The sequence below is a fragment of the Dromaius novaehollandiae genome, chromosome 9 (assembly GCF_036370855.1).
Source record: "Dromaius novaehollandiae isolate bDroNov1 chromosome 9, bDroNov1.hap1, whole genome shotgun sequence".
In the NCBI taxonomy this organism is placed as follows: Eukaryota; Metazoa; Chordata; class Aves; order Casuariiformes; family Dromaiidae; genus Dromaius; species Dromaius novaehollandiae.
The window spans coordinates 15,732,483-15,757,899 of record NC_088106.1 but is presented as its reverse complement, the minus strand read 5'-3'; the positions used below and the strand labels follow the sequence as shown (position 1 = coordinate 15,757,899).

At 35.9% G+C, this 25,417-nt stretch overlaps 1 protein-coding gene across 5 annotated transcripts in view; it reads right to left on the bottom strand.

Moving 5' to 3' along the window:
- The window catches only part of OPA1 (OPA1 mitochondrial dynamin like GTPase), a 61,812-nt gene that overhangs the window by 12,531 nt on the left and 23,864 nt on the right, over window positions 1–25,417 (bottom strand). For all 5 annotated transcript variants that reach the window (XM_064516801.1, XM_064516802.1, XM_064516804.1 and 2 more), the window contains 17 exons: window positions 25,077–25,151; window positions 24,581–24,652; window positions 24,346–24,445; window positions 23,657–23,787; window positions 23,042–23,114; window positions 22,879–22,951; window positions 21,993–22,108; window positions 20,517–20,581; window positions 19,794–19,870; window positions 16,805–16,970; window positions 16,050–16,202; window positions 15,288–15,396; window positions 14,574–14,653; window positions 13,036–13,176; window positions 11,551–11,667; window positions 10,126–10,219; window positions 8,109–8,219 (listed from right to left, as the gene is read on the bottom strand). In XM_064516801.1, the coding sequence (XP_064372871.1) occupies window positions 8,109–8,219; window positions 10,126–10,219; window positions 11,551–11,667; window positions 13,036–13,176; window positions 14,574–14,653; window positions 15,288–15,396; window positions 16,050–16,202; window positions 16,805–16,970; window positions 19,794–19,870; window positions 20,517–20,581; window positions 21,993–22,108; window positions 22,879–22,951; window positions 23,042–23,114; window positions 23,657–23,787; window positions 24,346–24,445; window positions 24,581–24,652; window positions 25,077–25,151 (1,753 nt within the window). The remainder of the gene's footprint in view (window positions 1–8,108; window positions 8,220–10,125; window positions 10,220–11,550; window positions 11,668–13,035; window positions 13,177–14,573; window positions 14,654–15,287; window positions 15,397–16,049; window positions 16,203–16,804; window positions 16,971–19,793; window positions 19,871–20,516; window positions 20,582–21,992; window positions 22,109–22,878; window positions 22,952–23,041; window positions 23,115–23,656; window positions 23,788–24,345; window positions 24,446–24,580; window positions 24,653–25,076; window positions 25,152–25,417) is intronic.

Here is a 25,417-nt window from a genome sequence, read left to right as displayed (position 1 = left end):
AAGTGCAATATTTAGGCCTCATGGAAGAAATGAGAGCTCATAACAATCGTAGTTCTGCAGATCCTTACAGATCACTCCTCCTTTGGGATTCTCTAGGACATATTCCTGTTTTCCACATCTGTCTTGGAGAACTTGTGGAGCAGGGACAACCTCTGGGCTCTACACTAGAGACATCTTCAAAATTATACCTTTTTTCTATGTCTTGTAAACACTAAACACTGTGGTGGCTCTGAACAAACATTTTAAACACCAATATAAAGGCCACTACCACTTGCCTTTTAACTTGTTCTGCCTGCCTGCTGGTTTCTAGGGGGAAGTTATCTGAGATCTGCCTATTTGAGAGAACTTTCCCCCACAGTGGGACTTCTCCCTCGTAAAACCCTCTAACCTTTAGAAGGTAAAGCTCATTAAAAAAAAAACAAAAAACAAAAAAAAAAACAAAAAAAGTGAGCAAAGGCTTGAGAAAGCCAAGCCAAAGCATGATTTTAAGGAGCATATGTAAACAACAATGTCATGTAGGACAGAGTTCAAATCGAAATACTGTTGACAGTCATCTCAAGGGACTGAAATTTAATTAGACTACAGTAATTATCACAATATAAGATTAGTTTTATGCAGCATTTTATTCCACAGTATATAGCAACAAAAGGAAAAAAAAAAAGTAACCACAGAGCAAGTTATTATCATCTGCAAAGTACTGCTCACAGACATTCTCCCCAACTTTGCATAAATGCATAACAAAAAAGAAAAAAGTGGCTCATTTGCATTTAAATAAAGTTTGCTAAACAGGCACACAACAGAGCCCCCTCAACTTAGCCAAACATATCACAAAAATTCCAGATTCTAGGTCAGCAACCATTTGCATACAAACACACCAACCTTAGCTAGTGTTATCTTTGTAACTACATTAAAATAGCAAGTTATGTTTGCATATTATACTCATATATGATATTAAATCATTCATGCTTAAAGTTTGCAAAATAAGATGTAGTGCAGTATAACTGCAAGATTTAGATTCAACTCTAATGGATTCAATACAAGAGAAAAAGTATAGACTTAAAAGCAATAGCTTGAAAGTGTTTTATTATAACACTGGTTTATTTAATTTTGATACACTTAAGCCTTTACAAGAAAATAATGAAATTCTACATACTGTTATATTTTATATATTACAAATTTATGACAGAATTCAAATAAATGGCCCTAAGCTAAGAACTATCTTTTGCTCATGTGAAGGCTCAGTCCTCAAAAGTTTCAAAAGGCTTTGGTGCAAAACAGTATCAGCCAGGCCATGACACCTGTACAGGTGTCAGTATGACTGACAAACCAACTCGGAGGCTGACCCCTTCACATTCACACCTAGCAATTTCAGGATCAAGTTTCCACAGGCATCCTGCAAATCCCTTCCCAACTTCTGCCAATGACTCTCCTTGCATAAGTGCACATGATTTTACCTATAATTTAGTGAAGGTCTGGGCTTTCTTTTTATTCTGTTTTTTAACTTGCGAGGAAATAGGATGTTGGATGAGATGTATGCTGACTCAGGAAAGCAGCTTTGCATGTACATGCTCTCGCATGTGCTTATCATGTGCAGAAATCACATCTTTACATAAGTAATACCCTTGTAACATTCACAGTTAAGCTGTTTAAAAGGAGTAAGGGAGAGGAAACAAGGGAAGATGGAGCACATGTAAATTTCATTGGAGTCACTGAAATTTAGTCTAGTAAGGTCAACAGCAAAGCTCCTGCTGACTGGACTGAAACTAGGATTCACCTTAAATATTCTACGTACACGTGCACCACCTACCATGTTTTAAATGCTATTACAATACAAATACACATATACATACATACACACACACACACACACACACACACACACACAAACAAACATCTATCCATCTATCTTACATTTTGGATAAGACACTAGAAGCTCCTGTTTCCTTTCCCAAATGACTAAAGCATTCAGTTTGTAATAGTTATTTAGCAAAACAGTTTGTTATAATAAACTTTGCCATATAGTTGCCAGTGAGTAACTGAGGAAAAAAATGACCACCACCTAGTAGTTTTTATGAACTGTAAAATAAGAAAACAGAGAGCAGAAAACAAAAAGTGCAATGCTGGGCAAGTACATCTCCCTGTCAGAAGAAAAAACCTAACATCGAAGAAGAAAAAGCCTGCTACCTGGGCAGTGCTCATGCATTAAAAAGTGAGACACAGTAACCAGAGACAAGCGGCTTGGCACCAGCTCGGTTGGCATGCTAACCCTCACCACTCCTACAAAGGCCAGTCATTGCCATCTTGTGTTGGAAAGCTGTAGAGCAACGTAACTACAGTAAAAAGTTCACACTATTGAGGAAGTTTGCTTTGGCCTTTATATAAGAGAAGTCAGTCCAGCAGAGTGGGATTCTGGAAACAGCTAGGTTGTTCTGGGAAGCCTTTCACTACAGCTCAACAATAAAAAATTAGCAATGTTAAGAAGAAGTCAACAGAAAGTTAAAATTTATTCACATGCTATCAATTTTGTGTAGAACTATATAGCACTTCTGCTAAAATTACTACTGTCATTTATGTTAAAAATAAAATAGCAGACAGAAGAAATTCTTTACCTTGAAATCACAACATTTCACCTATACTCAGTTGTTTGTTTGTTTGTTTTTTTTTAGGGAAAAAAGTAGTATATTGTCCGATATTGAAAATCATTACATGGATATAGTTCTTTTGAATGACTAGGGAAGGTTTGACATCACAAAGAATTCAGCCTTGTATAAATAATTAACCAATGTTAACAATATCATCAGAAAGGTCCTGAAACTAATAAAATGCTGGCAGTTTTACAGCTTTAACAAATACTGCAGAAAAAACGTATTTTTTTTTAAATGTAAAAAAATGTCAATAAATTCAGAGGCTGTCTGCTTGAATGTTTAACATCAGTTACATCAGAAAAGTTAAACACAGAGAGAGCAGAAAACAGCATTAACTGGTAAATATTACAAAAGCTTACCAAGAGAATTAGAGGACATATACTGACTGATCCATCTTCTAAAATACTGTGTAAACAAAGCGTAATTAATTTTCAAAAAGCCTAAGTCAGACAGAATTTGAGCAAAATTGAAAAAGCTCTGTGCACTGATGTGCCCACTCAGGCACACCACAGCCTAGGCATGTGAGGGGACCAGAATCTGCCAACACTACACACGAGCGAGTTGCTCTCCAGCACACACCGTACACCTTGCAGCATATGATACAGAGGAGGTAGTCCTGACAAAAGGCATTTTTATGAGAGGAAAATCTCTTTTAGAAGATGAATGCTTACTATTATACTTTTAACTCCCTCTATCCTTTTTCACTTCTTACAGGACCTAGCTCATCCTACACTTAAGACACTGATTTAACTAAGCGCACAGTAAGATACTAAATTGCGTGGAATATAAGTTTCAAGTGAAACTACCTTGTCCTTTGGCAATGAGCACAATCGAGACACATGCACCGACTGGGAGGCAATTGTAATTCTTGTAGTTGTAGGTGAGGCTACCCAGCGTGGGGTAAAAGATCTGGGTAGGTTTTTCAACTGACAAGTCAACTTAGGTGTAGAACCTCTTGATATTACAAATCACAACAGAGTTATGAAGAAGGCTGTAAACGATTGCATCAAAACTGCTTCCTACCAATTGCTGAGTATGTCTGAAGTACCCGATTAGACAAAAAGTAGACGGCGGTTTCCTCATTTCCGAATCCTGAGCAAAACAATAAAAATTTCTCAACTGTCCCTACATTTAAAAAATATGGTATGGAAAATAATTATGCTGATGGGTTCTTAATTGGCTATTATTTCTTATGGAAGAATTTGGAAGTTGTAACAGATAGCCCTGTGCAACCATCACCTCCACTGCTCAGCAGCGGTCAAAAAAGGGGATGAACTGCAAGTAATTATTAGCTGAAGTCTAAATTAAAAAGCCAAAAGCATCGTAATGCCACTGTATAAATCCATAATGCAGACAAATCTTGAACACTGTGCAGGTTTGCTCTTCCTCTTAAAAAGGATTTAGTAGAACGAACAAGAGGAGGAGAGCGGCAAGGCTGACTGAAGCTAGGAAATAACAGCCATGCAAGGAACAAATACACAGATTAAACTGTTCAGCCCAAGAAAGAGAAGAGCGAGTGCGGGCAGCATAAACATCTATAAAGTCATAAGTGGCACAAGAAGTGAATAGAGAAAGATTATTCAATGCTTTCCACAGTGCAGGAACTAAGGAGAATCTTATTTTCTCAAATAAAACTGGCAGGTGGCTCAAAAACAAACAAAAGGAAGTACTTTCTCACACAATGTGTAGTTAAACTCTGGAACTAATTGCCACAGGACATTGCAGATGCCAAAGTTTACATGAGTTCAAAAAGCAATTAGAGAAATTCATAGGAGGAGGAAAAAATCCATGAAGGGCTATTAATCACAAAGATGTTACCTCACGATTAGGAAACTCTTGGAACAAGAGACTGTTAGATGCTGGAGAGCATACCAGGGAAGTATGACTATGCGCTTAACCTGTTCTTACAATGTTCCCCAAGTATCCACACCTGCTCATTGCCAGGGACAGGATCCTCGGACACACAGACCACAGGCCTACTTCATTACAGCCACTCTTACAGATTTGCAGCACTGAAAAAAGTTTTTGAAGTCACTTTTCGTCAATTCAGCTATTCATCTTCTGCTCTACCCCTTTTTTATATCTTAGGATCCTTTCTTCCAGATGCCTCTAGTCCTGGGGATTCTTTATTTCCATAAACTTAATATTTATTCACTGGAATAAGTATCATGACGCATAATTCTTGTATCAGTAAGATTAAATACATTTACATTACTTTATGTAAAAAGTAATATGTATAAAGGCTTTTTTTTAAAAAAAGTATATTACAGTATAATACAAACGATGTAATTTGTTCGAATCTGCTCAAAGGGTCTGTTTACAGTCTTTAAGATATCTAGAATAAAATCTGAAGTAAACACTGAGGAGAAGCAGGACCTGAAGGCTACTGAGGACAGGGCTAAAATACTATTTGAGGATTTAGAATACCAACAATAAGACCCGCTCACATAAGTTCTGAGATTTACACAGGCTTTCGTTATGAGGTGGGTCACCCATGCTAGAAACACACTTTGTCATCAATCAGTGTCTTGAACAAACAATAAAACAGTCAGTGCTTCAGCATTAAAAAAACTGGTTTAAGATAAGCGAGACAGTGCTGCCATGCTATCAGTATCAAGACAGTAGTGCCCCAACCTCAGATATTTAAAAAATTAGATTTACAAGAAGAGTTTCAAATCAGGAAGCTTATCTCAGCTGCACATTAAAAATTTAGGCTGGAAATTAACACAGAGTTTGTAACCATTGAAGGAATGATATTCTGGAACAGATTCGCAGCACGAATAGTGAGCACGAAGAAGTTAACTGATGCAAAGATGAAGCTCAAGATATGTGAATGAATGGGATTATATAAGCACAGCAGCTGCCCACAACTGAGGGAGACTAGATTTCATGACTCAGGAGATCCTTTCCATTCCATTCCTAATTAAAATACAAACACTTTACGAACATGTGTTGTGGAAGTGAGGATTTTCTTTCCTTAAGCAGAGTCCTGATCTGTACTGCATGCTGTAAGAGGAAATTACTTGTAGAGCACTGAACTCTCAGGTGGCTCTATGCTATCAAAACAGGTCTGTCTCAGGAGCATAAAAAATTGTAAGAAAGACAAGCATTCTTTTCACTGAGGGAAAGGCAAAGAAATCCTTTTTCCTTGTCATTTGTCCATAAAATTATAACCACTTAGCAATAAAAGCACGTAGAAAGTAGAGAATGTTTCTGATTTGATTGCAGAGCTAAACAGTGATAGTTTTAAAATCTTCCCACAGGTACAATAAAACAGAATAGGTCAGCATATATCGTTTTGCAGTGAATAACAATTATTCCATTAGAAAAATGTGCCTGTCATTTGTGACCTGGATCTAAAGAAACGTAGTGCAGTGATGGTGTTTTAGCTACACTGTAATTCATGAAATGCACACTAAACACATGAAGCATACATACTAATGCACAGATACTTTTGATTATAAACACACAAACAGATTGCTCTTAGAGGTCTAGTCATAGTTTATAAAATGAGGACCCCAGCTGTTACTGCTTTGAAATGGGAAGTTGCTCCTAACACTGGTGAGAACCAAAACTGACAATGCTAAAATTCAAAGTCAGTTTCAGTGCAAAATAAAAACAAGTTAACTTAAATACTCTGTATTTTTTTTAGTGTTCTGTTTATTTTGCTTTGAAACATGGAATATTTATGGATAAATCCAGATTAGCAATAATTTCACATCGTAACAGTATTTGCTCAGAAAAAAAGCAAGACAACAACATTTGTCAGAAAGCAAGCAGCACTACTCACTAATAAAAGGAGATCACTTCCTCATTAAGCAGCTATGTTCCACTATGCAGGTTTCTACTAATTTTTCTCAATGTAAATTGAAAATAAAGAAGAAGAAGCCTTACTGAGTAAAATACTTTCCGTTGTAAACAGAGGGCTACACCAAGGTTGACACAAGACTTTAAAAGCAAGACAGGATGTTTGGTGACAATTTTGTACCAATAATAAGAATATACAGTCACAACAGCTGTTTCAGAGATTAAACAGCATAGAAAGCCTATTTTGGCTAGGTACACTAAAACTGCTATTCACAATTCCAAAAGATTACAGCAAAACTTTCTAAAAGACAAATGCATGGCATAGTTACCTGGGTTTTTAATTTAAAGGTAACACTTCCAATGTAATCAAACTAGCACTATCAAAGATAAATCCTTAGATTTTTAGTTTATTGTAAGCAAAATATTTATATGATTTTTGCATGTCACAAATTGAAAGACATCAAAACATAATTCACATACAGAAAACTGCAACAGCAATTACATGCTTCTCTGTCCCACTGAGCCTTGGAAATCAGAACATGGCTAAATAAACATTGCACACAGCATTCAGTTATTCTGAATTAAAGACCCAAAGTCTTATGTTAGGAGAAAACTAACTGCTGCATCAAGCACTCAAACCAAAGATAAAACATAAATAAGGTCATCTCTGATCTCAAAATGCAGATATTTATGTATCTGTATAAATATTATTTAGTTTTTAGTTTTATACAGCATATTTTTTTTTCCTGACAAGTGTTCAGCTGGAGTTTCAGTACAAGTCTCTCAGAATGCTAGGGGAATACTGCCAAAAACCCTGCGTATGTGCAAGAGGTAGTTTGATTAGCTAAAAGCCCTGCTAAACCTTACTGGATGTGTAAGTAGACAGCAGGAGTATCATCCAGCCTGGCCTGGCCTGGCCATTTAAAAACTTTCACTGTTTAAAACCTCCATGCAGTAACAACAGAACCCTTTAACAGTTTCTGAGTTACGAAGCACGAGATATTGTAATCCTTCTAGAAAGTTAAATCTGCTAGATTTTCTTCGTTGTTAAAAATCTTAATACAATGGCCATCTCACCTTAATAAACAAAAACATATCAGATATTCGGCTTTCACAGGGTTTGTCTCTGTATGCAAGGATTAAAATCTGTTGGCTGGTAAGTCAAGTGCATTTCCAACTAATCTGTGTTAAAAGTCAGCACTGTCTGTGGGAAAGCAACGTAATTCACCCAGTGAAAGAAAAAAGGTGGGATCAAAATCTCCTTATACTGTCAAGTCTGAATCACCCAGAGACAGCTCTCTGAGGTATGGACTAACCATATTGTACTAGAAAAACAAGATCTTTCCTTTATTTACAACACTAGTCTGACTATGTTTTTCAATATACTGAGGCAATGTATTTTTGACCAGTGAATTTACATCTAGTTTAAATTATGCTGTTTTACACATTGTACCACCATGTCCACCACTGAATCAATGAGATTTGACTGTATTTAAAAAATCTTCTATTTGTGATGCCTGTCAAATGCTAGCACATGAATGATCCACATAGCATTAAGTGAGCTCAACTTTGCATTTCTGCCTATAAGAATAGTGGTCAGAATTTAATTGTTTCATTTCAAGTTAGTTCTAAAACACTACTGGAGCATGTACTCACTGAGATCCTCTGCCAGCTGGACCCTTTTGCCAGTTAGTAGCTTAACCTTTTTTTCATTGTCCTCAGCAAAGTCTTCCAGCACTTCTTTTACATTCTTCTCCAAGCGTCTTACTGAAGAAGGAAAGAAAAAGAAAAAAAAAAAAAAAGGAGTGGTAACATTTTGCACCTATAATGGTCTAAAGATAAAACTTAGAAAAGGTTTGTGGGAGATGCAATATATGGTACCAGACAAACTAATCCAGTTGGAGAAAAAACAACAAACTTCTGAACACATAAGCCTCTTGTTCACTCCATTAAGATAATTAATTCTTTAAGAGGGATATGTTCAAATTTAAAAGGATATTTTCTCTCTGAATAATTTTATTATTAGATGACCTTTTTTAGGAGATAGAAATGTATCTAAACCTAAAAAAGGAGAGGGTTTTTTTTACTGTTTTGGAAGAAGAGTTGTATGTAACAATACAGTAATGACTTAAAAAAACTCAATGGACATATCATGAGGCACCTTGTTTAAATTTTTTTTTAATTACTTCAGATTTGTAATCATAATCAGACATAACCCACCATTTACTGAAGATGCTCTCCTGAGAAGTGCAACCATTGGTGACAGTATATAAAGTGAAGCAATTTTTCCCATAAGAATCACCAGTGGGGGAACGGGAGATACATGCAGGGGCTTCAGAAATTCCTATGTTGTAAATACACAGGGACCATACATATGACAAGGAGTATGGAGAGAAAAGAGCATGATCACCAGGATCATCAGTTGGAGAAGATGCTGGCTCTGTAGAGACTGGCTTTTTCATTCTCATGGGAAAAACTGCTTTGCTGTCTATTCAATTCAGCAGTTTCTTCTTTGACACTGAATGACCAACATAAATCTTTCAGTGTGAGCATTCTTGCTGCTTCTTTCCGAACAGTTACATTTTCAATGTCAACATCTTCCTCTGATGAATCAAGGAAGAGTCAATTAAAGGCAAAAGATGGAAAACAAGGTGGTGATGACAGTTAGCGGAACATGGTATTGAAATACTGGTGACACATATAGGAATTTGCCGTAAATACAAGGCTACTAGGAGTCTCATATCTCATCTTAACCACCATATCCTTGCCTTTCCTACTTAGAGGAAATACTTTCTAATGGACAGAACAGGCAGCTGAGATGCAGGACAACTGGATTCTACTCCTAGCTCTGCCACTGACTGGCAAGAAGCCTTAAATAAGTGACTTCCTTTCCTGTGCTCTAAGCTCCATTTTACCTAGCAAGTCCACTGCCCTGGCATTCCACATGACCCTAACCTACTCTTTGGAGGAACCCTTGGGATGGGTTATGATTTAGAAGTCATACATGGTTCAAGTCCTGCATACTTTAGGAAATTTTTTGCAGATCCTCAGCCCAGTGGTAGGTGTCAATCAGCTAGGTGGCTTGAAAATACAGGACCTGGCTTTCTACATTTAGGGGCAATTTCTTCTCCATGGAGAGTGATTTGCGTGACACATGACACAGTTCAAACCTTTTACTTGTCTTCAAGAAGCTGGTTTGAAAAAAATGTATTTTACATATAAAAGGTCATTAGTAGTAGTTAAACCATAGCACTGGTTTCTACATAAATAATGTTTTACAAGGAAGCTGCCAATTTACACACTTGTCTAGATAACACACGGCACATTTGTATGGCTTTAAAAATTAACTACGATTGATATTTGATATCAAACACTTTTATTAAAAGCTACAGCAAGATTGACCTGAGAAGGAAGAACATAGCAGCTATTTATTGAAACCCTTTCTGCTTAGAAAGAGATATTGACATTTAGCATCCCAAAACACTTTTCCCAGTTTAAAATATTTGACATTCTATTTATATTAAATCTATACATTGTGTCCTTTAACCACCTAACCAGGAAACAAAAAAACAGCCCATCATCATGAACTTGAAATGAACGTGCAGCTAGAAGAGCACTAGAAATTAAAAAAAAAAATTCTTTTTGTTCCAAACACCACAACTATGAGCTTTACCTTCAGTGTTAGTAAGCTGCTGCCTCAGCGTATTTGCTGTAATCGCCAGCATTCGCTGTATTCGCCAGAAGAGGACAATATCATTACATTCGAGCTGAAACAACGAAAGTTTTAGTGTTAGACCTCTGATGTCCAGTGAACAGTGCATGCTCTTACAAGAATCCCTTGACAAACGCTCTTAATGACAACTGCAAACTCATGTATACACATCCTGATGTTGCACAACAATCCCACAGAATAACTGTTGTAAGTAACACAGAAACATACCAAAAATACGGTCGAGAACTGTCTAAGCCATATTTAATTACATTGCATTTTCTCTACATCCACTGTTTTCATTTTTCAACAGAAACACCCGTATCAATCCTCTTGTTATATTACTCTTATTATATTACTAAAAAGCAATTTGCTTATACTGTATGTAAGCTGTTGTATACAGTCTAATCCTCACACCACACTTGTCCCTAACAAGCACACTGAAAGGACTTCACAAACTGAAGTCCATCCTGTGACTATCAGTCTGACAAACACTTCTGAAGACAGTGTTGGGCTAAGGGCTCTATTAATTAACAGTAGAAGAGATGGTTTCTGTATCTGTGAGGATGGCAGGAAGGAGCACTACCTTCACAGCAGGACTGCTTAAAAAAAACCAACAAGAAATGGAAGGTTGGATACCACAGAGCGACAGCTCTCCATCCTATGTTCTCATTCTTTCCCATTCTTTTTCTTCGGTCTGGGACTCTTGACTACAGGCAAAGACATTTCTGCACTAGTAAAGATTTCTGGCTCCATGGGGATCATTGTTTCTCATTTAAAAACAAAGTAATACTCCAAGGAAAGTGAAAAACTTTTACCTTATCAGTAATTTCTCTTTGATTTAAAAAACAGTGGTAAGAAAACTGTATGCTTTTTCTTTGTGTGATTTCGAGTGTACTGTCATTTGTTTTACAAGCTTGGCTTTACAAAAGCAGCAAGTGATTTAACCAGAAAGATCCAGTTGTAAGCTCTGTGGTTTATTTTTTCTATGAATCACCCGTGATTTCAAGCATTAACTAGAAAAACTTATTTATCATACTTACCCCACAAAAAACACCCTACTTCATGTTTTCTCTGAATTTTAAATATCAGTCAATAGCTGTGCAATACTGTTTTTAGCTGTGCCTTTTCAATACACATTGATAAGTAACAGATGCTTAGTTCATGACTGATACCTAGTGGTCACTTTATATAATTACTACCAGGATAGAATTTTATCAGTTACAAACCTATGTACTGAGTCATGTCTAAGATCACCAGCTATATCAAGATAAAGGATATAAAAGAAAAGTTAGACTCATTTAAAATATTTGTGGAGAAGGGAGTTTCAACTGACATGTATAAATATTTAGACAAAAAAACCCAGTGTCTATCTGTTCCCCAACTTACCTCTGAGTCCACAAAGTGCCTTTGATAGTAATAGAAGCCTCTTCGACATAGATTGCAGTGGCTCAAAGCAGTCTTCAGGAAATATCTTCTATAAATTTGGTGCCATGTGTCTTTAATCTAGAAAAACAGTACTTAAATTTGATTAAATAAATACAAAAACTCAAAACTGTGCACACTTTAACAATTACATTTGATCTTAAAATAAAATTCAGAATTCCGCTATCTCTGTCATGTAATATATTTAAATGCTTCTCAGCAGTTGATTATCAATTAGAATATGATCAATATTTGAGCTAAATTTGGCAAACATTAAAGATGATTCTGTCAATTTAAGAGTCTACTCTTCTGTGTTTGTTTTACAGTCGAATGGTTAAAAATATTGTCTGCAGCCAAAACACATTTTTAAATGATATACTCGAGATTAAGAAAAATCACACTGCTCTTAGCAAAAAGCAACCTTCGCTTTAACATTGAGAATACATTTGAGTGGTGCACATTAATTTATTAGCTAAACCAGATTAAAGCATAGAGAAATATTTAATGGATCTTAGTGAATTACATTAACATTTGTAACTTTTCTTGATTTGGCTTATTTATGTTTCAGTTCTTCAAATTAAATGCACATATTGACATGGCTCTTCAAAAAAAAAAAAGTTGCTTAGCTAGAATCAAAAGAGAACTGGCACTCAGGCTCCTCATACAGAGGATATGGATCGCAACACCAACTTTTATAAAAAGTTGTAATGATAAGGGCTGTATAGGAAACAGGCAGCAGGTACTTGAATAACTTTACTACCGCAAATAAGTACATGCACAAGTGTAAGAAAAGTAGCAAAAGTTACTGCAGAAAATAAATCACTGTTAGAGGAAATCTACGTTTACTGATTATTATTATTTGAATTTTGGTGCATTTAAAACCTTGTATTTAATTAGATAAAGGGTCTAATTTACAAGGCTGAGAGCCTTGTACTGCAATAAAGTGAATAATTTTCCAGAACGTTTAAACCTATATTACCATCCCTCAGGGTACTCTAAACTGCCTTTTCACAGCTATTTTTGCAAAATTTCTCTCCTTTGGATGTAGATATGATCTTCAAACTGCACATACAACTACACAGAACAGCTTAGTAATGCAGAACATGTTTCATGATATCTTGCTCACAAGGGCCCTACTTCCACTGTATAACACATGCATAACAATTTTAAGCCAGTCTTGCCACAATTCATGCCTCTACTGTAGGCAAGAAAACCTGCTGAGCAGATTCTGACTCCAGTCTAAACTGTCAGATTCCAAAGTGTTGTACTGCACTTATCTGACAGCCAACAGAAGTGCGTGAATTGCATGCAAGCGGTGATTTAATAGTCATTTGGAAACATTTGGATTACAAACTCAGTATTTAGATGTGGCCTTTTTAATGCTATCTAGAAAGAGGATATAAATGTTCACAGAAAGCTTTCATATGTTTTTATCACAATGTGTCTTACCAGACATGGGTCTACTGTTACTCCTCTTGCTTCAAGATTCTTTCTGACAGTCGTCACTTCATCATTTGCTAGATAAGCTGCATGATCTTCATTGCATTTGATTAATTTCTCAAGTTCATTTTTTGTTTCATTACGAATATGCTGCAGTAAAAATGAGCAGTTAGAATTAATTACTAAGTTACTCAGGGAGGTAGACTTAATAATGACTCTCAATAATGAGTCAGAACAGAAAATCCCTTTGACACTAATAACTATTACTTGTATCTGATCTAAAAGTGCATTTTATGCACAGACATCTCAAATACAGTATTTTAAAATGCTAATTAGTTGTCAGTTATTCATAATTTTTTTCCTGTTCCCTGTGGGCAGAAATGCAGAAGAGGGAAGGAAGGGAAAAACCGTAGGTTTTAAGTCTTCCTTTCCCTCCATGAGCATCAGCTCGTGTGGTTCACATTTTCTTATCAAATGATATGATTTTGCAGCTCTGCAAACCCCTATTTAGTTTGAAACTGCGTCTGCCCCCTGCAGTAGACCTAACCAAAATTTCACGCAAATTTTTGGTTTTGTCATTTTCTTTTGATACAGACAGCAGCAAAAACGAAGGCTTTATGTTTTCTGCACAGAGAAATAAAAAATGTAAGCAAGGGTAAACATACTCAGCATCATCAGTGACACTGATGAAAATGTCACCTTCACCTAACAGCTAGCAGAAAGTCTGCCTGGTCTCTAGTTCCATGGATTCATACCTTCAGTTTGTTCCTTGTTAAATTCAAGTACGACAGTTTGAAATGACTGCCCTTCTCCCATACCTGGCTGCACACGGTTGACTGCAAAACCCTTTCCTCTGAAACAATTTTTACAGTATTCTTTTAAACTCTGTTTACTTCTTAAAAGTATGATTCAGTTTGGGAAACATCTAGAATTTTTTTTTACATAAAAAGCCTATCACTGGACAGTGAAAGGAAGGAGCTATTTAAATTTAAAATATCTCCAAAAGCTGAAGGAAGTGAGAACAGACATTATGATGGTCAAGTGGAATTTACAACTGTGACTAAAATGCTAGCAATAATACTATCAGGTACTAATGAAATTCAATGAATCATGAGAGGAAACTGCACAAGATTTCTGCTTCAGAGGACACACTTGGAAGTATGCAAAAGAATAGCCCACTTTCTACCCTGTTTTCCTCAATTTCTCTCCATTAGAAGAACTTTAACATATTCAGCTCAATGACAGTAAAGATGGAATTCAGTAAAGAACAGAAACACATTTACAAACTGATAAGTATTTATATTAAAAAATGTATGCAATTCTCTCTGGTGTAATATTTAAAACTTAACAGTAAAAGCAATTACAAAAGATTTAAAACTTTCTGAACTCACATAAGTGTGAGGAAGTATGAAAAAGAGTTGGGTTTTTTGAAAATTTGCTGAATGATAAAAGTTTTCCACAATGGACTGAACTACAATTTTTTTACGTGTGTGTGTGTGTGTGTGTGTGTGTGTGTGTGTGTGTGTGTGTGTGTGTGTGTGTGTTACCTGTTCTTTGGTACGGCCTACCCAGTATAGCCACCTTTTCTTCCAGTCTGGACCCACCATATCTTCAATAACAGATTCAGCTGAAAAAAGAAAACATGATGTTAAGTATCACTCAAAATACATGCAACTAGTGAAATGTATACAGTACTAAAATTAGGTACAAGATCATGAATGGACATTATATGCCCAAGAACATAAGACATGCCATACAGGCTCAAGTCAAATGTCTTTTAATTAAAGTAAATGTTTTACTACAATTTAAAAAAGATTGTCAGTGAGAACTGGTAGGTATATCAAGGAAGAATATAAGAAACATGCCATCCCTCCACTGAGACAGCCCTCTGGGTTTCACCAAGTCCGAAGATTACAATCTTCCTCTCTTGCAACTGGCATCAAAATCATTATGCTCAATAACCATAAATGGACCAATTATTCTCCTGAATTCATCCAATTCTTTTATATGTCTGGTGTATGACTTTTGATTCTATAGATCTCTACCATTTATCTTTCAATTGCCTTTTATCATGAGAAAGAGCACTAGGTTACTGTGGCTGTATTTTACCAAACCCTTCCATCAGTATCAGCGCTAACTTAAACTGCCTCCACTATCTCAGTTGTGCTGATACAAAAAACTTGCACTGCCATGAAGTGAACCAGATCAGGAAATTGGCCCAAATTAAAAAACACAAGAGTGGAATATATCACATGACTCACTGTCTCTGAGACGACTTTGGAGGGTCTCTTCCATAAAATGAATAGCTGCATCCCACTGCTGTTTATCAGATATTGACCGATCTTCTAAGGCATTGTGCTGGATCACTCGCTGCAATACAGGACAACTTTTTAGCATAAAATAAATTATTTATTCAGGACTAAAAGAAATTTCTAACATTTTCTTCACTTTTTGATGTCTATAAAAATAGCATTTAGTGGGCATAGTGGATTTATTCAAGAGGTACCTTCAAAGCCCTTCAAAAATATTTTCTTGTGTCCTAATTTAACTCTCTTCTCTAGCCTAGTGTAAGTAACATTAAAAAAATGTGGCGAATAACATGAAAATCCCTTGGAGTGCAAAATCTATAAATATGATGAAAATGCTGCTATCTGATGTGGCTATACTTATCATACAAAACAAATGAGTCGATACTAAGCAATTCTCAAAAGGCTGTCCGTTTGGCAACCAGTAGATAAAAGAGGACTTCATTTTCCCAAACCAAGCCAAAACAGTTTTATTAGATGTTATTTAGAGTAACAGCTAATAAAAGATAATAAAAAATGAAAGAGAAACACTGACTTGTAACACTGTATGCAAACAGAAAGATGGATGCATTTCCCTATCATTTTATCACCATATTAAAAGAGTAAATATAATGAACATGTAACTTAAAAAAATGATTAAGCTTAAAATTATTTCAACAGCATCATGGAGGGGAAAAAAAAAAAAAGAAAAAAGAAAGAAAAAAGACTACATTATACCAGGCTATCTTCTGCTCTCTCATTCCATCTATGTCGTTTAATACTTTCTTCTTTGACAGCTTGTTTCAGTTTATCAAAGATATCATCATGCTCTTTTCCTTTTTGTTCTGTCATGAATCGGGAAAATTCTTCTTGCAAAGTCTCCCATGCCACCTAGAAATTTAGCAGACAATACCTACTGAAGTGGACCATTATGCCATGTACTAGCAGGTAAAAAAAGATTTGCTACAGTGCTGGCAAGTATGGATATTTAAATGCATTCTGAAGATGATGCACAAGCATAAGAGTAAGTCACTGACTTTTCCTTTGCTGCCTTATCCATTTCTAACAAGGTTAACACTGAAATTTACTTCATTAAGTGGTAGTAAGTGGAATTCTGTTAAATTTGCATAAATCTCTTAAATATGAACATATGTAGCTTGAACTGGTTTGTTTTGTTTTGTTTTTTAAAGAAGTTTGGGGGCTTTATTTTGTTTTTGGTAAGGAAACATTCACTAAAAGAACAAAATAATTTTTGAAGTGTTCCTGTTGTATATGCTTCTTGACATCAAGACTACGCCAACTTCCTGACAGGTAGGTTGGTTAGAAGAACTTCAGCCAGTCCTTCAAGCTATCACTTTACCTCTGGAGCTATGCTCTCACTTAACAGACTTTGAACAGAAAACCTTTTTGTTTGTTTTTTAAATAAAAGATATGGTAAATAGTAAAGTGAAACACATCTTTATTTACAGAGCTGAAATATCTTAAGTTCTAACCTCTACTGCTTTATTAGGCAGTTGCTTGTCAGTCCACTGCTTCAGTTTGATGTCCACAGTGGTGTTAAACGTCCCTGAGTTCATAGTCTGTGCTGCTGGAAGGTAGATATTCTCAATCACATGAGTAGATACCCTCTCCCACAGTGTTTTCTGAAGAATTTCCTCCCTAAAATAGAAAGTTATAACATATAAGCTGGCTTCCAATACAAAGTGTTAAATGGGTAGGCATTCAAGTGAAAAACATTGAGAGAATAGACATACAGAACATAGGAAATTTTCTTTAACATCAGCACACAGCTCCAACGAATATGTACTTGGAACTAAGGACATGGCTACACACTGCCTTCAGGAGCAGAGACAGCTTCAGAAGTTCACCTCTGCGCTGCTTGTGGATCCCGCTACACTGATTAACAGTCCTTGCACCCTTTAACTACACCAGTATAACTATGCTGAGCTGTGTATGCAAGTGCATGGGAGGGAGATAGAGGAACGACAAGGAAGCAGACTGTCAAGCATTGAAATGATTTGACTAAAAAGTCCACACTCCCAAAACAAAGTGTGTGGGTTTTGTTTCTGTAGCATTCTGATTTGTTTGTTGGAATGGGCCATAGTTTTCCACTTGGGATTTTCATTGGTTGTTTCTAGGCTTAATAAACGATCAAGCAAGCTGAGAATTGCAACCTTTCACCAAAATACATATTGACATTCATTTACAAAGGTACCTCATGTCCCTATAAAACTAAGCATCACTTTCCTATTTATGGTGCATTTCAAAATGTAATAATGGAAACATTATTAATCTTAGTTCAATCTTTTTAAATGACCATAAACTTACTCTGGAAACTTTGCAGATGCACTCAGACAAATCAGCTGAGGCAGTGCAGCATGCAGCCAATGCCCACAGAGGCAGTCATGCTCCTTCTGCTTCCCCATGGTATTTTTTTTTTCTTGGTTAATTTTATGCTGGCTCAGTATGCTAAATGATATTACCAATGGGTCATACAGATGCCAGAGATGTTGGAAGGGTGGGAGCTGAGAGCCCAAGAGTGAAAAGGGCAAGGGACAGAACTGCCTTTTTTGGTGGTACAGGAATGCCCATTTCTTCCAAATGGGCTAAAGTTCAGGACACAAACCTCATCCCTGATAATATCCCTATTCTAACTAGGCCATCTCAGAAGAATGACGAAGAACTTCTCATAAATGTCACTCCTCCTGTCTCAACGGCAGCACAATTCAGTTTTTTCCTTTCCTGTTTAGGCATCCTTTTATTTGAGTTTTAAAAATTTTGAAGCTGTCCACCTGACAGTGGACTGCCAGTATAAATGAAGGTCAAGGCCTTTAGTTTCTCTAACTGTTGGAACAGATTTCTGGCATATTTTGGCTAGCAAAAGTATTTATACAAAACTAAAAAGAATTGAAGTTTTTAAATATACGGAAAAATTCACAAGTACAAACTAATATTGCTATCAGTAAAAATTGTTCTGCATAAGAATCTTTGTTCAAAATAAGATGATTTGTTCAGTGTTCAAACAAATACGCACTTTGATCAGCAATAATCACCATTAAAGGAAGTGAGGATGTAGCAAAATAATTTCACTTACAGGATGTGCTAGAAACCATCTGCTCTGGATTTCACCACTTAAAAACGCACTATAGGAGAAGGACAGTCCTCCGATTAAGAGCAAATGCAATCTCATTCCTTCTTTATTGACACATCAATAAAAGCACACTTTTACTTTATTTAATCCAATCAAACTTAATTGGAAGGAATGCAAATTTTAACAGGACAGAAGCATTTGTATTCATCAAATGCACTGATGTTCTTAGGCTGTATGCAATGGCTAACAAAATTATGGTTTTGTGACTCAGATTTCTAATTCTACTTTATAAGCTCATTACGTATTATAAAACTAGAATCAGCACTATGTTCTAAGTCTCGAAATAAAAACAGAGAAACACGCATGTTATGTTTCATAACATACCCAATCAACAAGAATAAAACAAAGCAGACTGGACACGGGCCAGTGTACTTCAGGGTCTATGACACAGTCAATAGCGGCAAACACCAAAATGGCAATACTTGCATTACTGTTGTACTGCAACATAAGCTCTGACTAATACACTGCCTACAACACATTTTCAGAATGCATTCCTATGTCTGGACTTATTCAAATGTCATTAAGAGCTAGCCATGTTAGCTCAGTTCTCAATCTACGACCAAGTGGCAATTCACTTCAGGTTACTTCAAGGCAAAGGCATTGAAGGAAACTTTGTGCTTGTCAGCTTTTGTACAGGCTGTCATCAAAATAACCCTTTACAGTGGCTATTCTCCTCCCAGACTGCATCTACAGTGGCTTTACTATTCAGTCACGCTACACTTCAGATATTTGGGCTAAGATCTCTTTCTCACACCTCTGTCTGCCTTACTCTCCTACCTTATTACTCTGTATGTGCTACTCAGGATTTAGGTTACCAAGGAGCTCTATATGTAGGATGAAATCCCCAAACATCCAAATAAGCTGATTTCACAGACAGGAATGACGTAATCTTTCAACTTCCACATCTCTGATTCACCGAGATATATATATATATTTTTCCAAGGTTATTAAGATTATTTTGGTTACTAGTAATAGATAGTAGTAATCCAGAACAGGAAGTTAAGAGGAATTACAGATTCATACTTCGAATGAACATTTTAAAACATCCTTATTATGATTGTTCCTTTTCATTTTGGATGAATAGCTGTTATTTATTGTACTATACAAAAAGAGAACAAAACATGAACTGCCATCATATAATTCGTGAGAGGGGATTATACAAATGTTTGCTCATTCAGAATAATAGATTGCTTCTGCATGGACAAAGGAAATAGGTATCTGAAGTCTACCTTTAAAATACAGAGTTTTAATAAACAAAATTCCTAAATATAAAAAGGAACTGTTCTGAGAACAACATATTGCTAACTGAGGAAAAAAAAAAGTTACGGTACCAGTGCTTTGGTGTGACCTGAGTCAGACTTATGACTTCATCAAGAATCTCATTCTTAGCTTTTTCAAACAGTTCATTCTATGCAAAAGGAAAAATATAAAATAATAGGATTTTAAGTACAGTTTGACCATATTTTCATGCAAAGAGTAACAAAAACCTTTTCTTATGGCCTTCAAGCCTAAGATGATACCTTCTGGTCATGTTCTGGACAATGCATGTGCTTGTCATAAGCTACCCTGGTTAACCATGCATCTTCCCACCCATCTGTTGCATGCCGCTGGCCAGGCAGGGCATTTGAATATTCAGGGGACTCTATAAAAGAATTAGAGAATGGGATCATGATTGTTTTGTATTTGTCTCTCTGTCTGTCTGAAAGAACAGGGAATGTAACTTACCTTTGCCAGTTTTAACTATCACAATCAAAAATAAACAGAACTATTCCACTGGATAAGTTAAGTCAAATAAGCATATAGTAGAAGGGTGAGTTTGTTTATTTTTGTTAAGGGTTAAATTATCACAGTTTTGAAACACACTATTTCATAGCAAGGAGAGCTCAATGTTTCCTTCCCCTAGAATCACTTACATAGTTGTCACATTTTAAAACGTCAGAAATTTATGATAACTTTAAGAAACCTTCAAAAATGAGATTAAATAGCATGAATTCTAATCCATAGTCTTTAATACTTTATAGCATACAATTTAAAACAGAAGAAGTGTAATTTACCCTGTCAAGCTCTCGCAATCGGGGGTAGTTGTTTTTCCATTCAGTCTCAAGATTAAAACGTGTGGCTATGAAAGAAAAATCAAACATGGCCTTAAAATTTGTGATTACCTATAGAAACTTCATGACCATTTTAAAAGTTTAGCAGTTCTTCAAATTCCCACAAAACTTGCTTTTGACAAGCCTGTCTAGAATTCCAAGTGTCAAATAGAACAGGTGGCATTAGAAAGACGTGGTTTTTACTTACCTACAGTGCAAACTTGAAAGAGCCCCATAGGAAAAGGAGAGGAGTTGCATTTTGAAACAAAGTTCTACATATTAATCAACACTCGCATGATATCATCGAAAGCTATGATACATCTGCCATTAATTTGATTGTTTCAGTGTTAAACAAATGCATTTCTTTTGGTACACTTACCAAAAGTTTTCTCTGTGGTCGTAAATATTTCATGACTTGAACAATACTACAGTCAAGTAGTAGAACTTGGGGAAAATAAATGGTACTAGAATAACTTCACAAATCTTCATATAACTTATTTTAAAAATCTTACTTTCACAGCATTTCTAATTCAGAATGATTCAGAGGAGTACACTCATAATCCAAAGTCACATTCATGTGCCAGTACAAGCTGGTAACTGACTGGCTAGGTAGCAGCTCTGCAGAAAAAGACCCAAAGGTCCTGGTGAACAACAAGCTGAATACAGGTGATTAGCATGGCCTTGCAGCAATGACGACCAACTACATACTTGGCTGCATTAGCAAGACCATGGCCAGCAGCTCAACAGAAATGACTTTTCCCCCAGTAACCCCCAAGGGGTAGACTCTTTACCTATGATAAACAGCACTAATGAAAGATTCTGGACAGATTCTTACTTTAAAAATAAATAAAAGTTATTCATGTAGGTAAAAAGTAAGCCTTAAATGATCCAGATCAGATCTACAACTCTAAGTATTTCACTGAAGACAATATTTATAAAAGGTATTTAAACACCTTTTAAAACCAACAGGTTATTTTCTGTCAATACATATACTAAAAACAACGTACAAATATTCATTTAAAGCATGTGCTGATTTACTACTACCAGATAAAAAGCTATTTGCCAGTTCATTCTCCTTTACAGCTAAATTAATAGATTCATTAATACAGGAATCAACTGTTTGGCCTAAGCATTAGTGCAATGGTGAAATCAGATTTCTGCAGCAGGAAAGGCTTGTTGTTTTGCTTTTTCCCCAGCTGAGCAGAAAAACTAGGTGCAATACTGTATTTCCTAGACAATATATGGAGGAGGTAAAAATATTTGATCATCTGACATGTGATCATGACATGTCATCATAATCTCATGAAAAACTGTAATTACATAAAATACATGGGCGCAAGCATGCTGACAAGACAGGGTTACATGTCTGTGGAAGACTTGCATAACAGCAAGTTGCTCTTTCACTTGGTCTTGTGAAACACTGTAGAAAAAGAAGTTTACCTTTAAAAGCATCTGCCTGCTGCTCCACAGACTCTCTCACCATTTTCCAAAAGCAATCTGACACAGCAAGACTTAAGTTTTTTGTTGTTACCTGGTGCGCCTTCAGCATACATGTCCTGGAAAAAAGATAGCTATAGGAAATTCTCTTATTTATACTCATCCTTCCCTGTCCCCATTTTCTCTTCACAAGAATAAAGCTTTACTTCTTGCGCAGGAGAATAACACGTCAATGTGCACCGAAACTAAAATCCAGGCTCTTTCACAAAAATACTCAATGTAAATAATCACCAAATCAAGGAGGGGGAACCCCCCCCCCCCCCCCCAAATACACTGCAACCTCTATAATAAAAGTTTAGGTACTTCATTCCCAAAGACCATGCAGCTTACTTTCCCGAGAAGTCCAAGCTTGTCACATCAAAAATACTTTGTTCAATGAACTTCCGACAGAACACTCCAGTTAACCTTTTCAGTGTAATGCTGTTTTCACACCAAGCGGACTGATCTTTAAAATGCACTGACTGATCTTTAAAACGCATTAAAACTGGTATGTAGGGCTGCATTCATTCCTCCTAGCTCTCTCAGGTGCCTACACATAGGTCCAGAACTTGGTTCTTCTGGAGCCAATGAAAAGATACAGAGGCTCAGATCTGCAGTAAAATGAATTGCTGTCTGAATGTGTGTGACTGTCTCCCTCTCTGCTGATGTACAGTGTGCACTAGGAAACCAGGCCAACATGTTCACCACAATAAGATATTTAAATTTAAGTGTAAGAGAGCTCAAATAGCATTCTCATACTGCAATCCTTGTAAAAAATTCAACTACAAAAACTGATGCTAGCATTTACCAACATGGGTTCATTTTAGTAAAAGAATAAACAGCAACATACTTTAACAGCTTTGAATTTTGAAAAAATTCCTCTTCATACTCTTTAATAGACTCAATACTTTCACTGCTGTTTCCTGGAGAAAGAAAAGAGTGCTGCAACAGTTCCATTTAGACAATTATTCTATACTATCAAGGAGAAAATAAGCAGAGGCGCAGCTCTTTACCTTTTCCTGTAACAACTGCAAAATAACCCAGAGCTTTCATTGGGAAGAGTTTGCCTTCAATTATTTGCTGAATCTATGAAAATAAAGGATAAAAAAAAAACCTGGTGACTTTTTAGAGACGCATTCATTCCTTCACTGCAGTTGTAAAGTCAGCTCTAAATATATGCACACATACATTACTATAAGAAGCAGTTTGTCACAGGACCGTAAATTCTACTGGTATTTAAAAGAAAAAAAATGATCACTAAAAGGCATGAAACTAGTAAGGCACAAAATAGCTAAATACAAAGTAAAGTGAAAAAAAGCAGCACAGCTTTCAAAGTACGAGAGAGCACAATCCTATTGCAAAATATCCTAAAGCCTCCCAGCAAATGAGCTTGCTCATGTGGCCTGCATGAAAGGAACTGTTTGATAGCAAGCTTTAGTCAGGCTCTGACTTCACTGAACTCATATAGCTGATCACTGAAAGCAAAGCCTGAGACACATTAAAACAATAAAAAATTTCTATTAAATACAGAAATAAACACTTAGAAACATGCAAAACAGATAGATGCAGTCAATACTTATGACTGCATCTCAAATTTTTGTGTGTGTGTGACTTTAGTTTCAACTTACCCTGCTTGGGCTAGCCACATTTTTCTCAGCAAGATCAACTTTAGTCAACACAAAAATTGTCCTTTTTCCTTGAGGATCCATTTGGCTGACTAAGTCAGTGACAATACTGCGTTCTGCATCTACTGATCCATCTATAAAAGAAAAAAAAAACAAAACAAATATACAGTTACATTTTGGGGACTACAAAATCTAACATCCTGAACATGAGGTATTGAAGACACAGTAGGTAGGAAAAGAGTTTCATTTTACAACTAAAAAACCCAGTAAAATTATGTCTTTATTCAGCTTTTGGTACACACAAATAGAATTTTCTTTGTTCCCAGTACCATAAAAATTTGGTTTATTGTAGTATGATAAGTTTCCACCAAAACTAAAATTTACACTACCTACAAGCTTATTCAAAACATTTAACTCTACTATTGTCTGTTATCTTCAAAAACATTTTTTGGAGAAATCTTGAATTCGATCATTGTCATTTTCTTTTTGAGTGCTAAAAATCTTACTGAAGTTTCTTTTTGCTGCTGATACTAAAAGTGCCTTAATTTATAAACAGAAATTCCACAATTGGTACACAATACAAATTCTCACGCATCGCAAAAAGAAATAGGAGAGTTTCATACAGAGCATAAGAAACAGAACTAAAAAACCAATAATCCTGCTACTTGAATTACCATCTAGATTTCAATTACCTTGAATACAGAGGATGATGGCATTAGGATTCTGCATATAGGCCTTGCTGATGCTAAAGATAGTTTCCTTCGTATCTGGAGCCATACCTGATGTCACAGTCTTCAATACATACACATATTTTAAAAGGAAAAAAAGAAAACAGAAAGATGTCAAAAAAATAAAAAGTCAACACTCTCACCAATAACAATACCTTACTTACAGATCTTACACAGATTTATCTTACAGTGTACTTACGCTAATGACACCAGGTAAATCAACCAATACCATTCTCTGCAAACCAGGACCTTTCACACTTAAGGAGATGGTCTGCCAAAACCAAAATTGAAATGTTTATACATACACATATACGCACACATACATATCTACTTTTTTGTACTACATATAGTATATAGTATAATATAGATAGTATAATTTATATTATGTGATATATGTATACACTATCTTTTATATAATTACACACACGTAAAAATTTCATAAACAGTTACATCAAAACACATTTACATACACATATGCTCTAAATCAGCAACTGTCTGTAATTTGAAAAAGGGAAGTCAAATGTTATATTCATGGATTTGTGACATAAAACTGATTTTAACAATCCAAATACAGTTTGTATACAGCAAAATCTCAAGTATATACAAACTGGATTGGCCACAGTCTCGTATTTGAAGGAACACTTATAAAAGATGTGTGTGCAGATATTTGGCACTAAATATTTGGCAAGTCTTACCTCAGTGCTAACAGTACACCCTTCTTTCACACTATTTCTCATTCTGATTTCTATTTCATTTCGCAAAGCTGCAAGCTGTTTTGACAAAAGCAAAATATCAAATGTAAACTCTTCATAATCGTGATTCCAACAGAATAAAAAAGATGACCTAGGAATTATGTAAGATCTTTGCTTTTAACTGCTGACTAGGTCTCAAGTGCATCTGGAAAACAAACACGCTGAATAACTAGTTTGGTAAATGGGGCACCAAACAACAGGTTACCTGCCCACCCGTTACCTTCCCACCCTTGCATACTCCAAAAAACATCCTAACACAAGAGTTCCTCCTCTATTCTACGCAC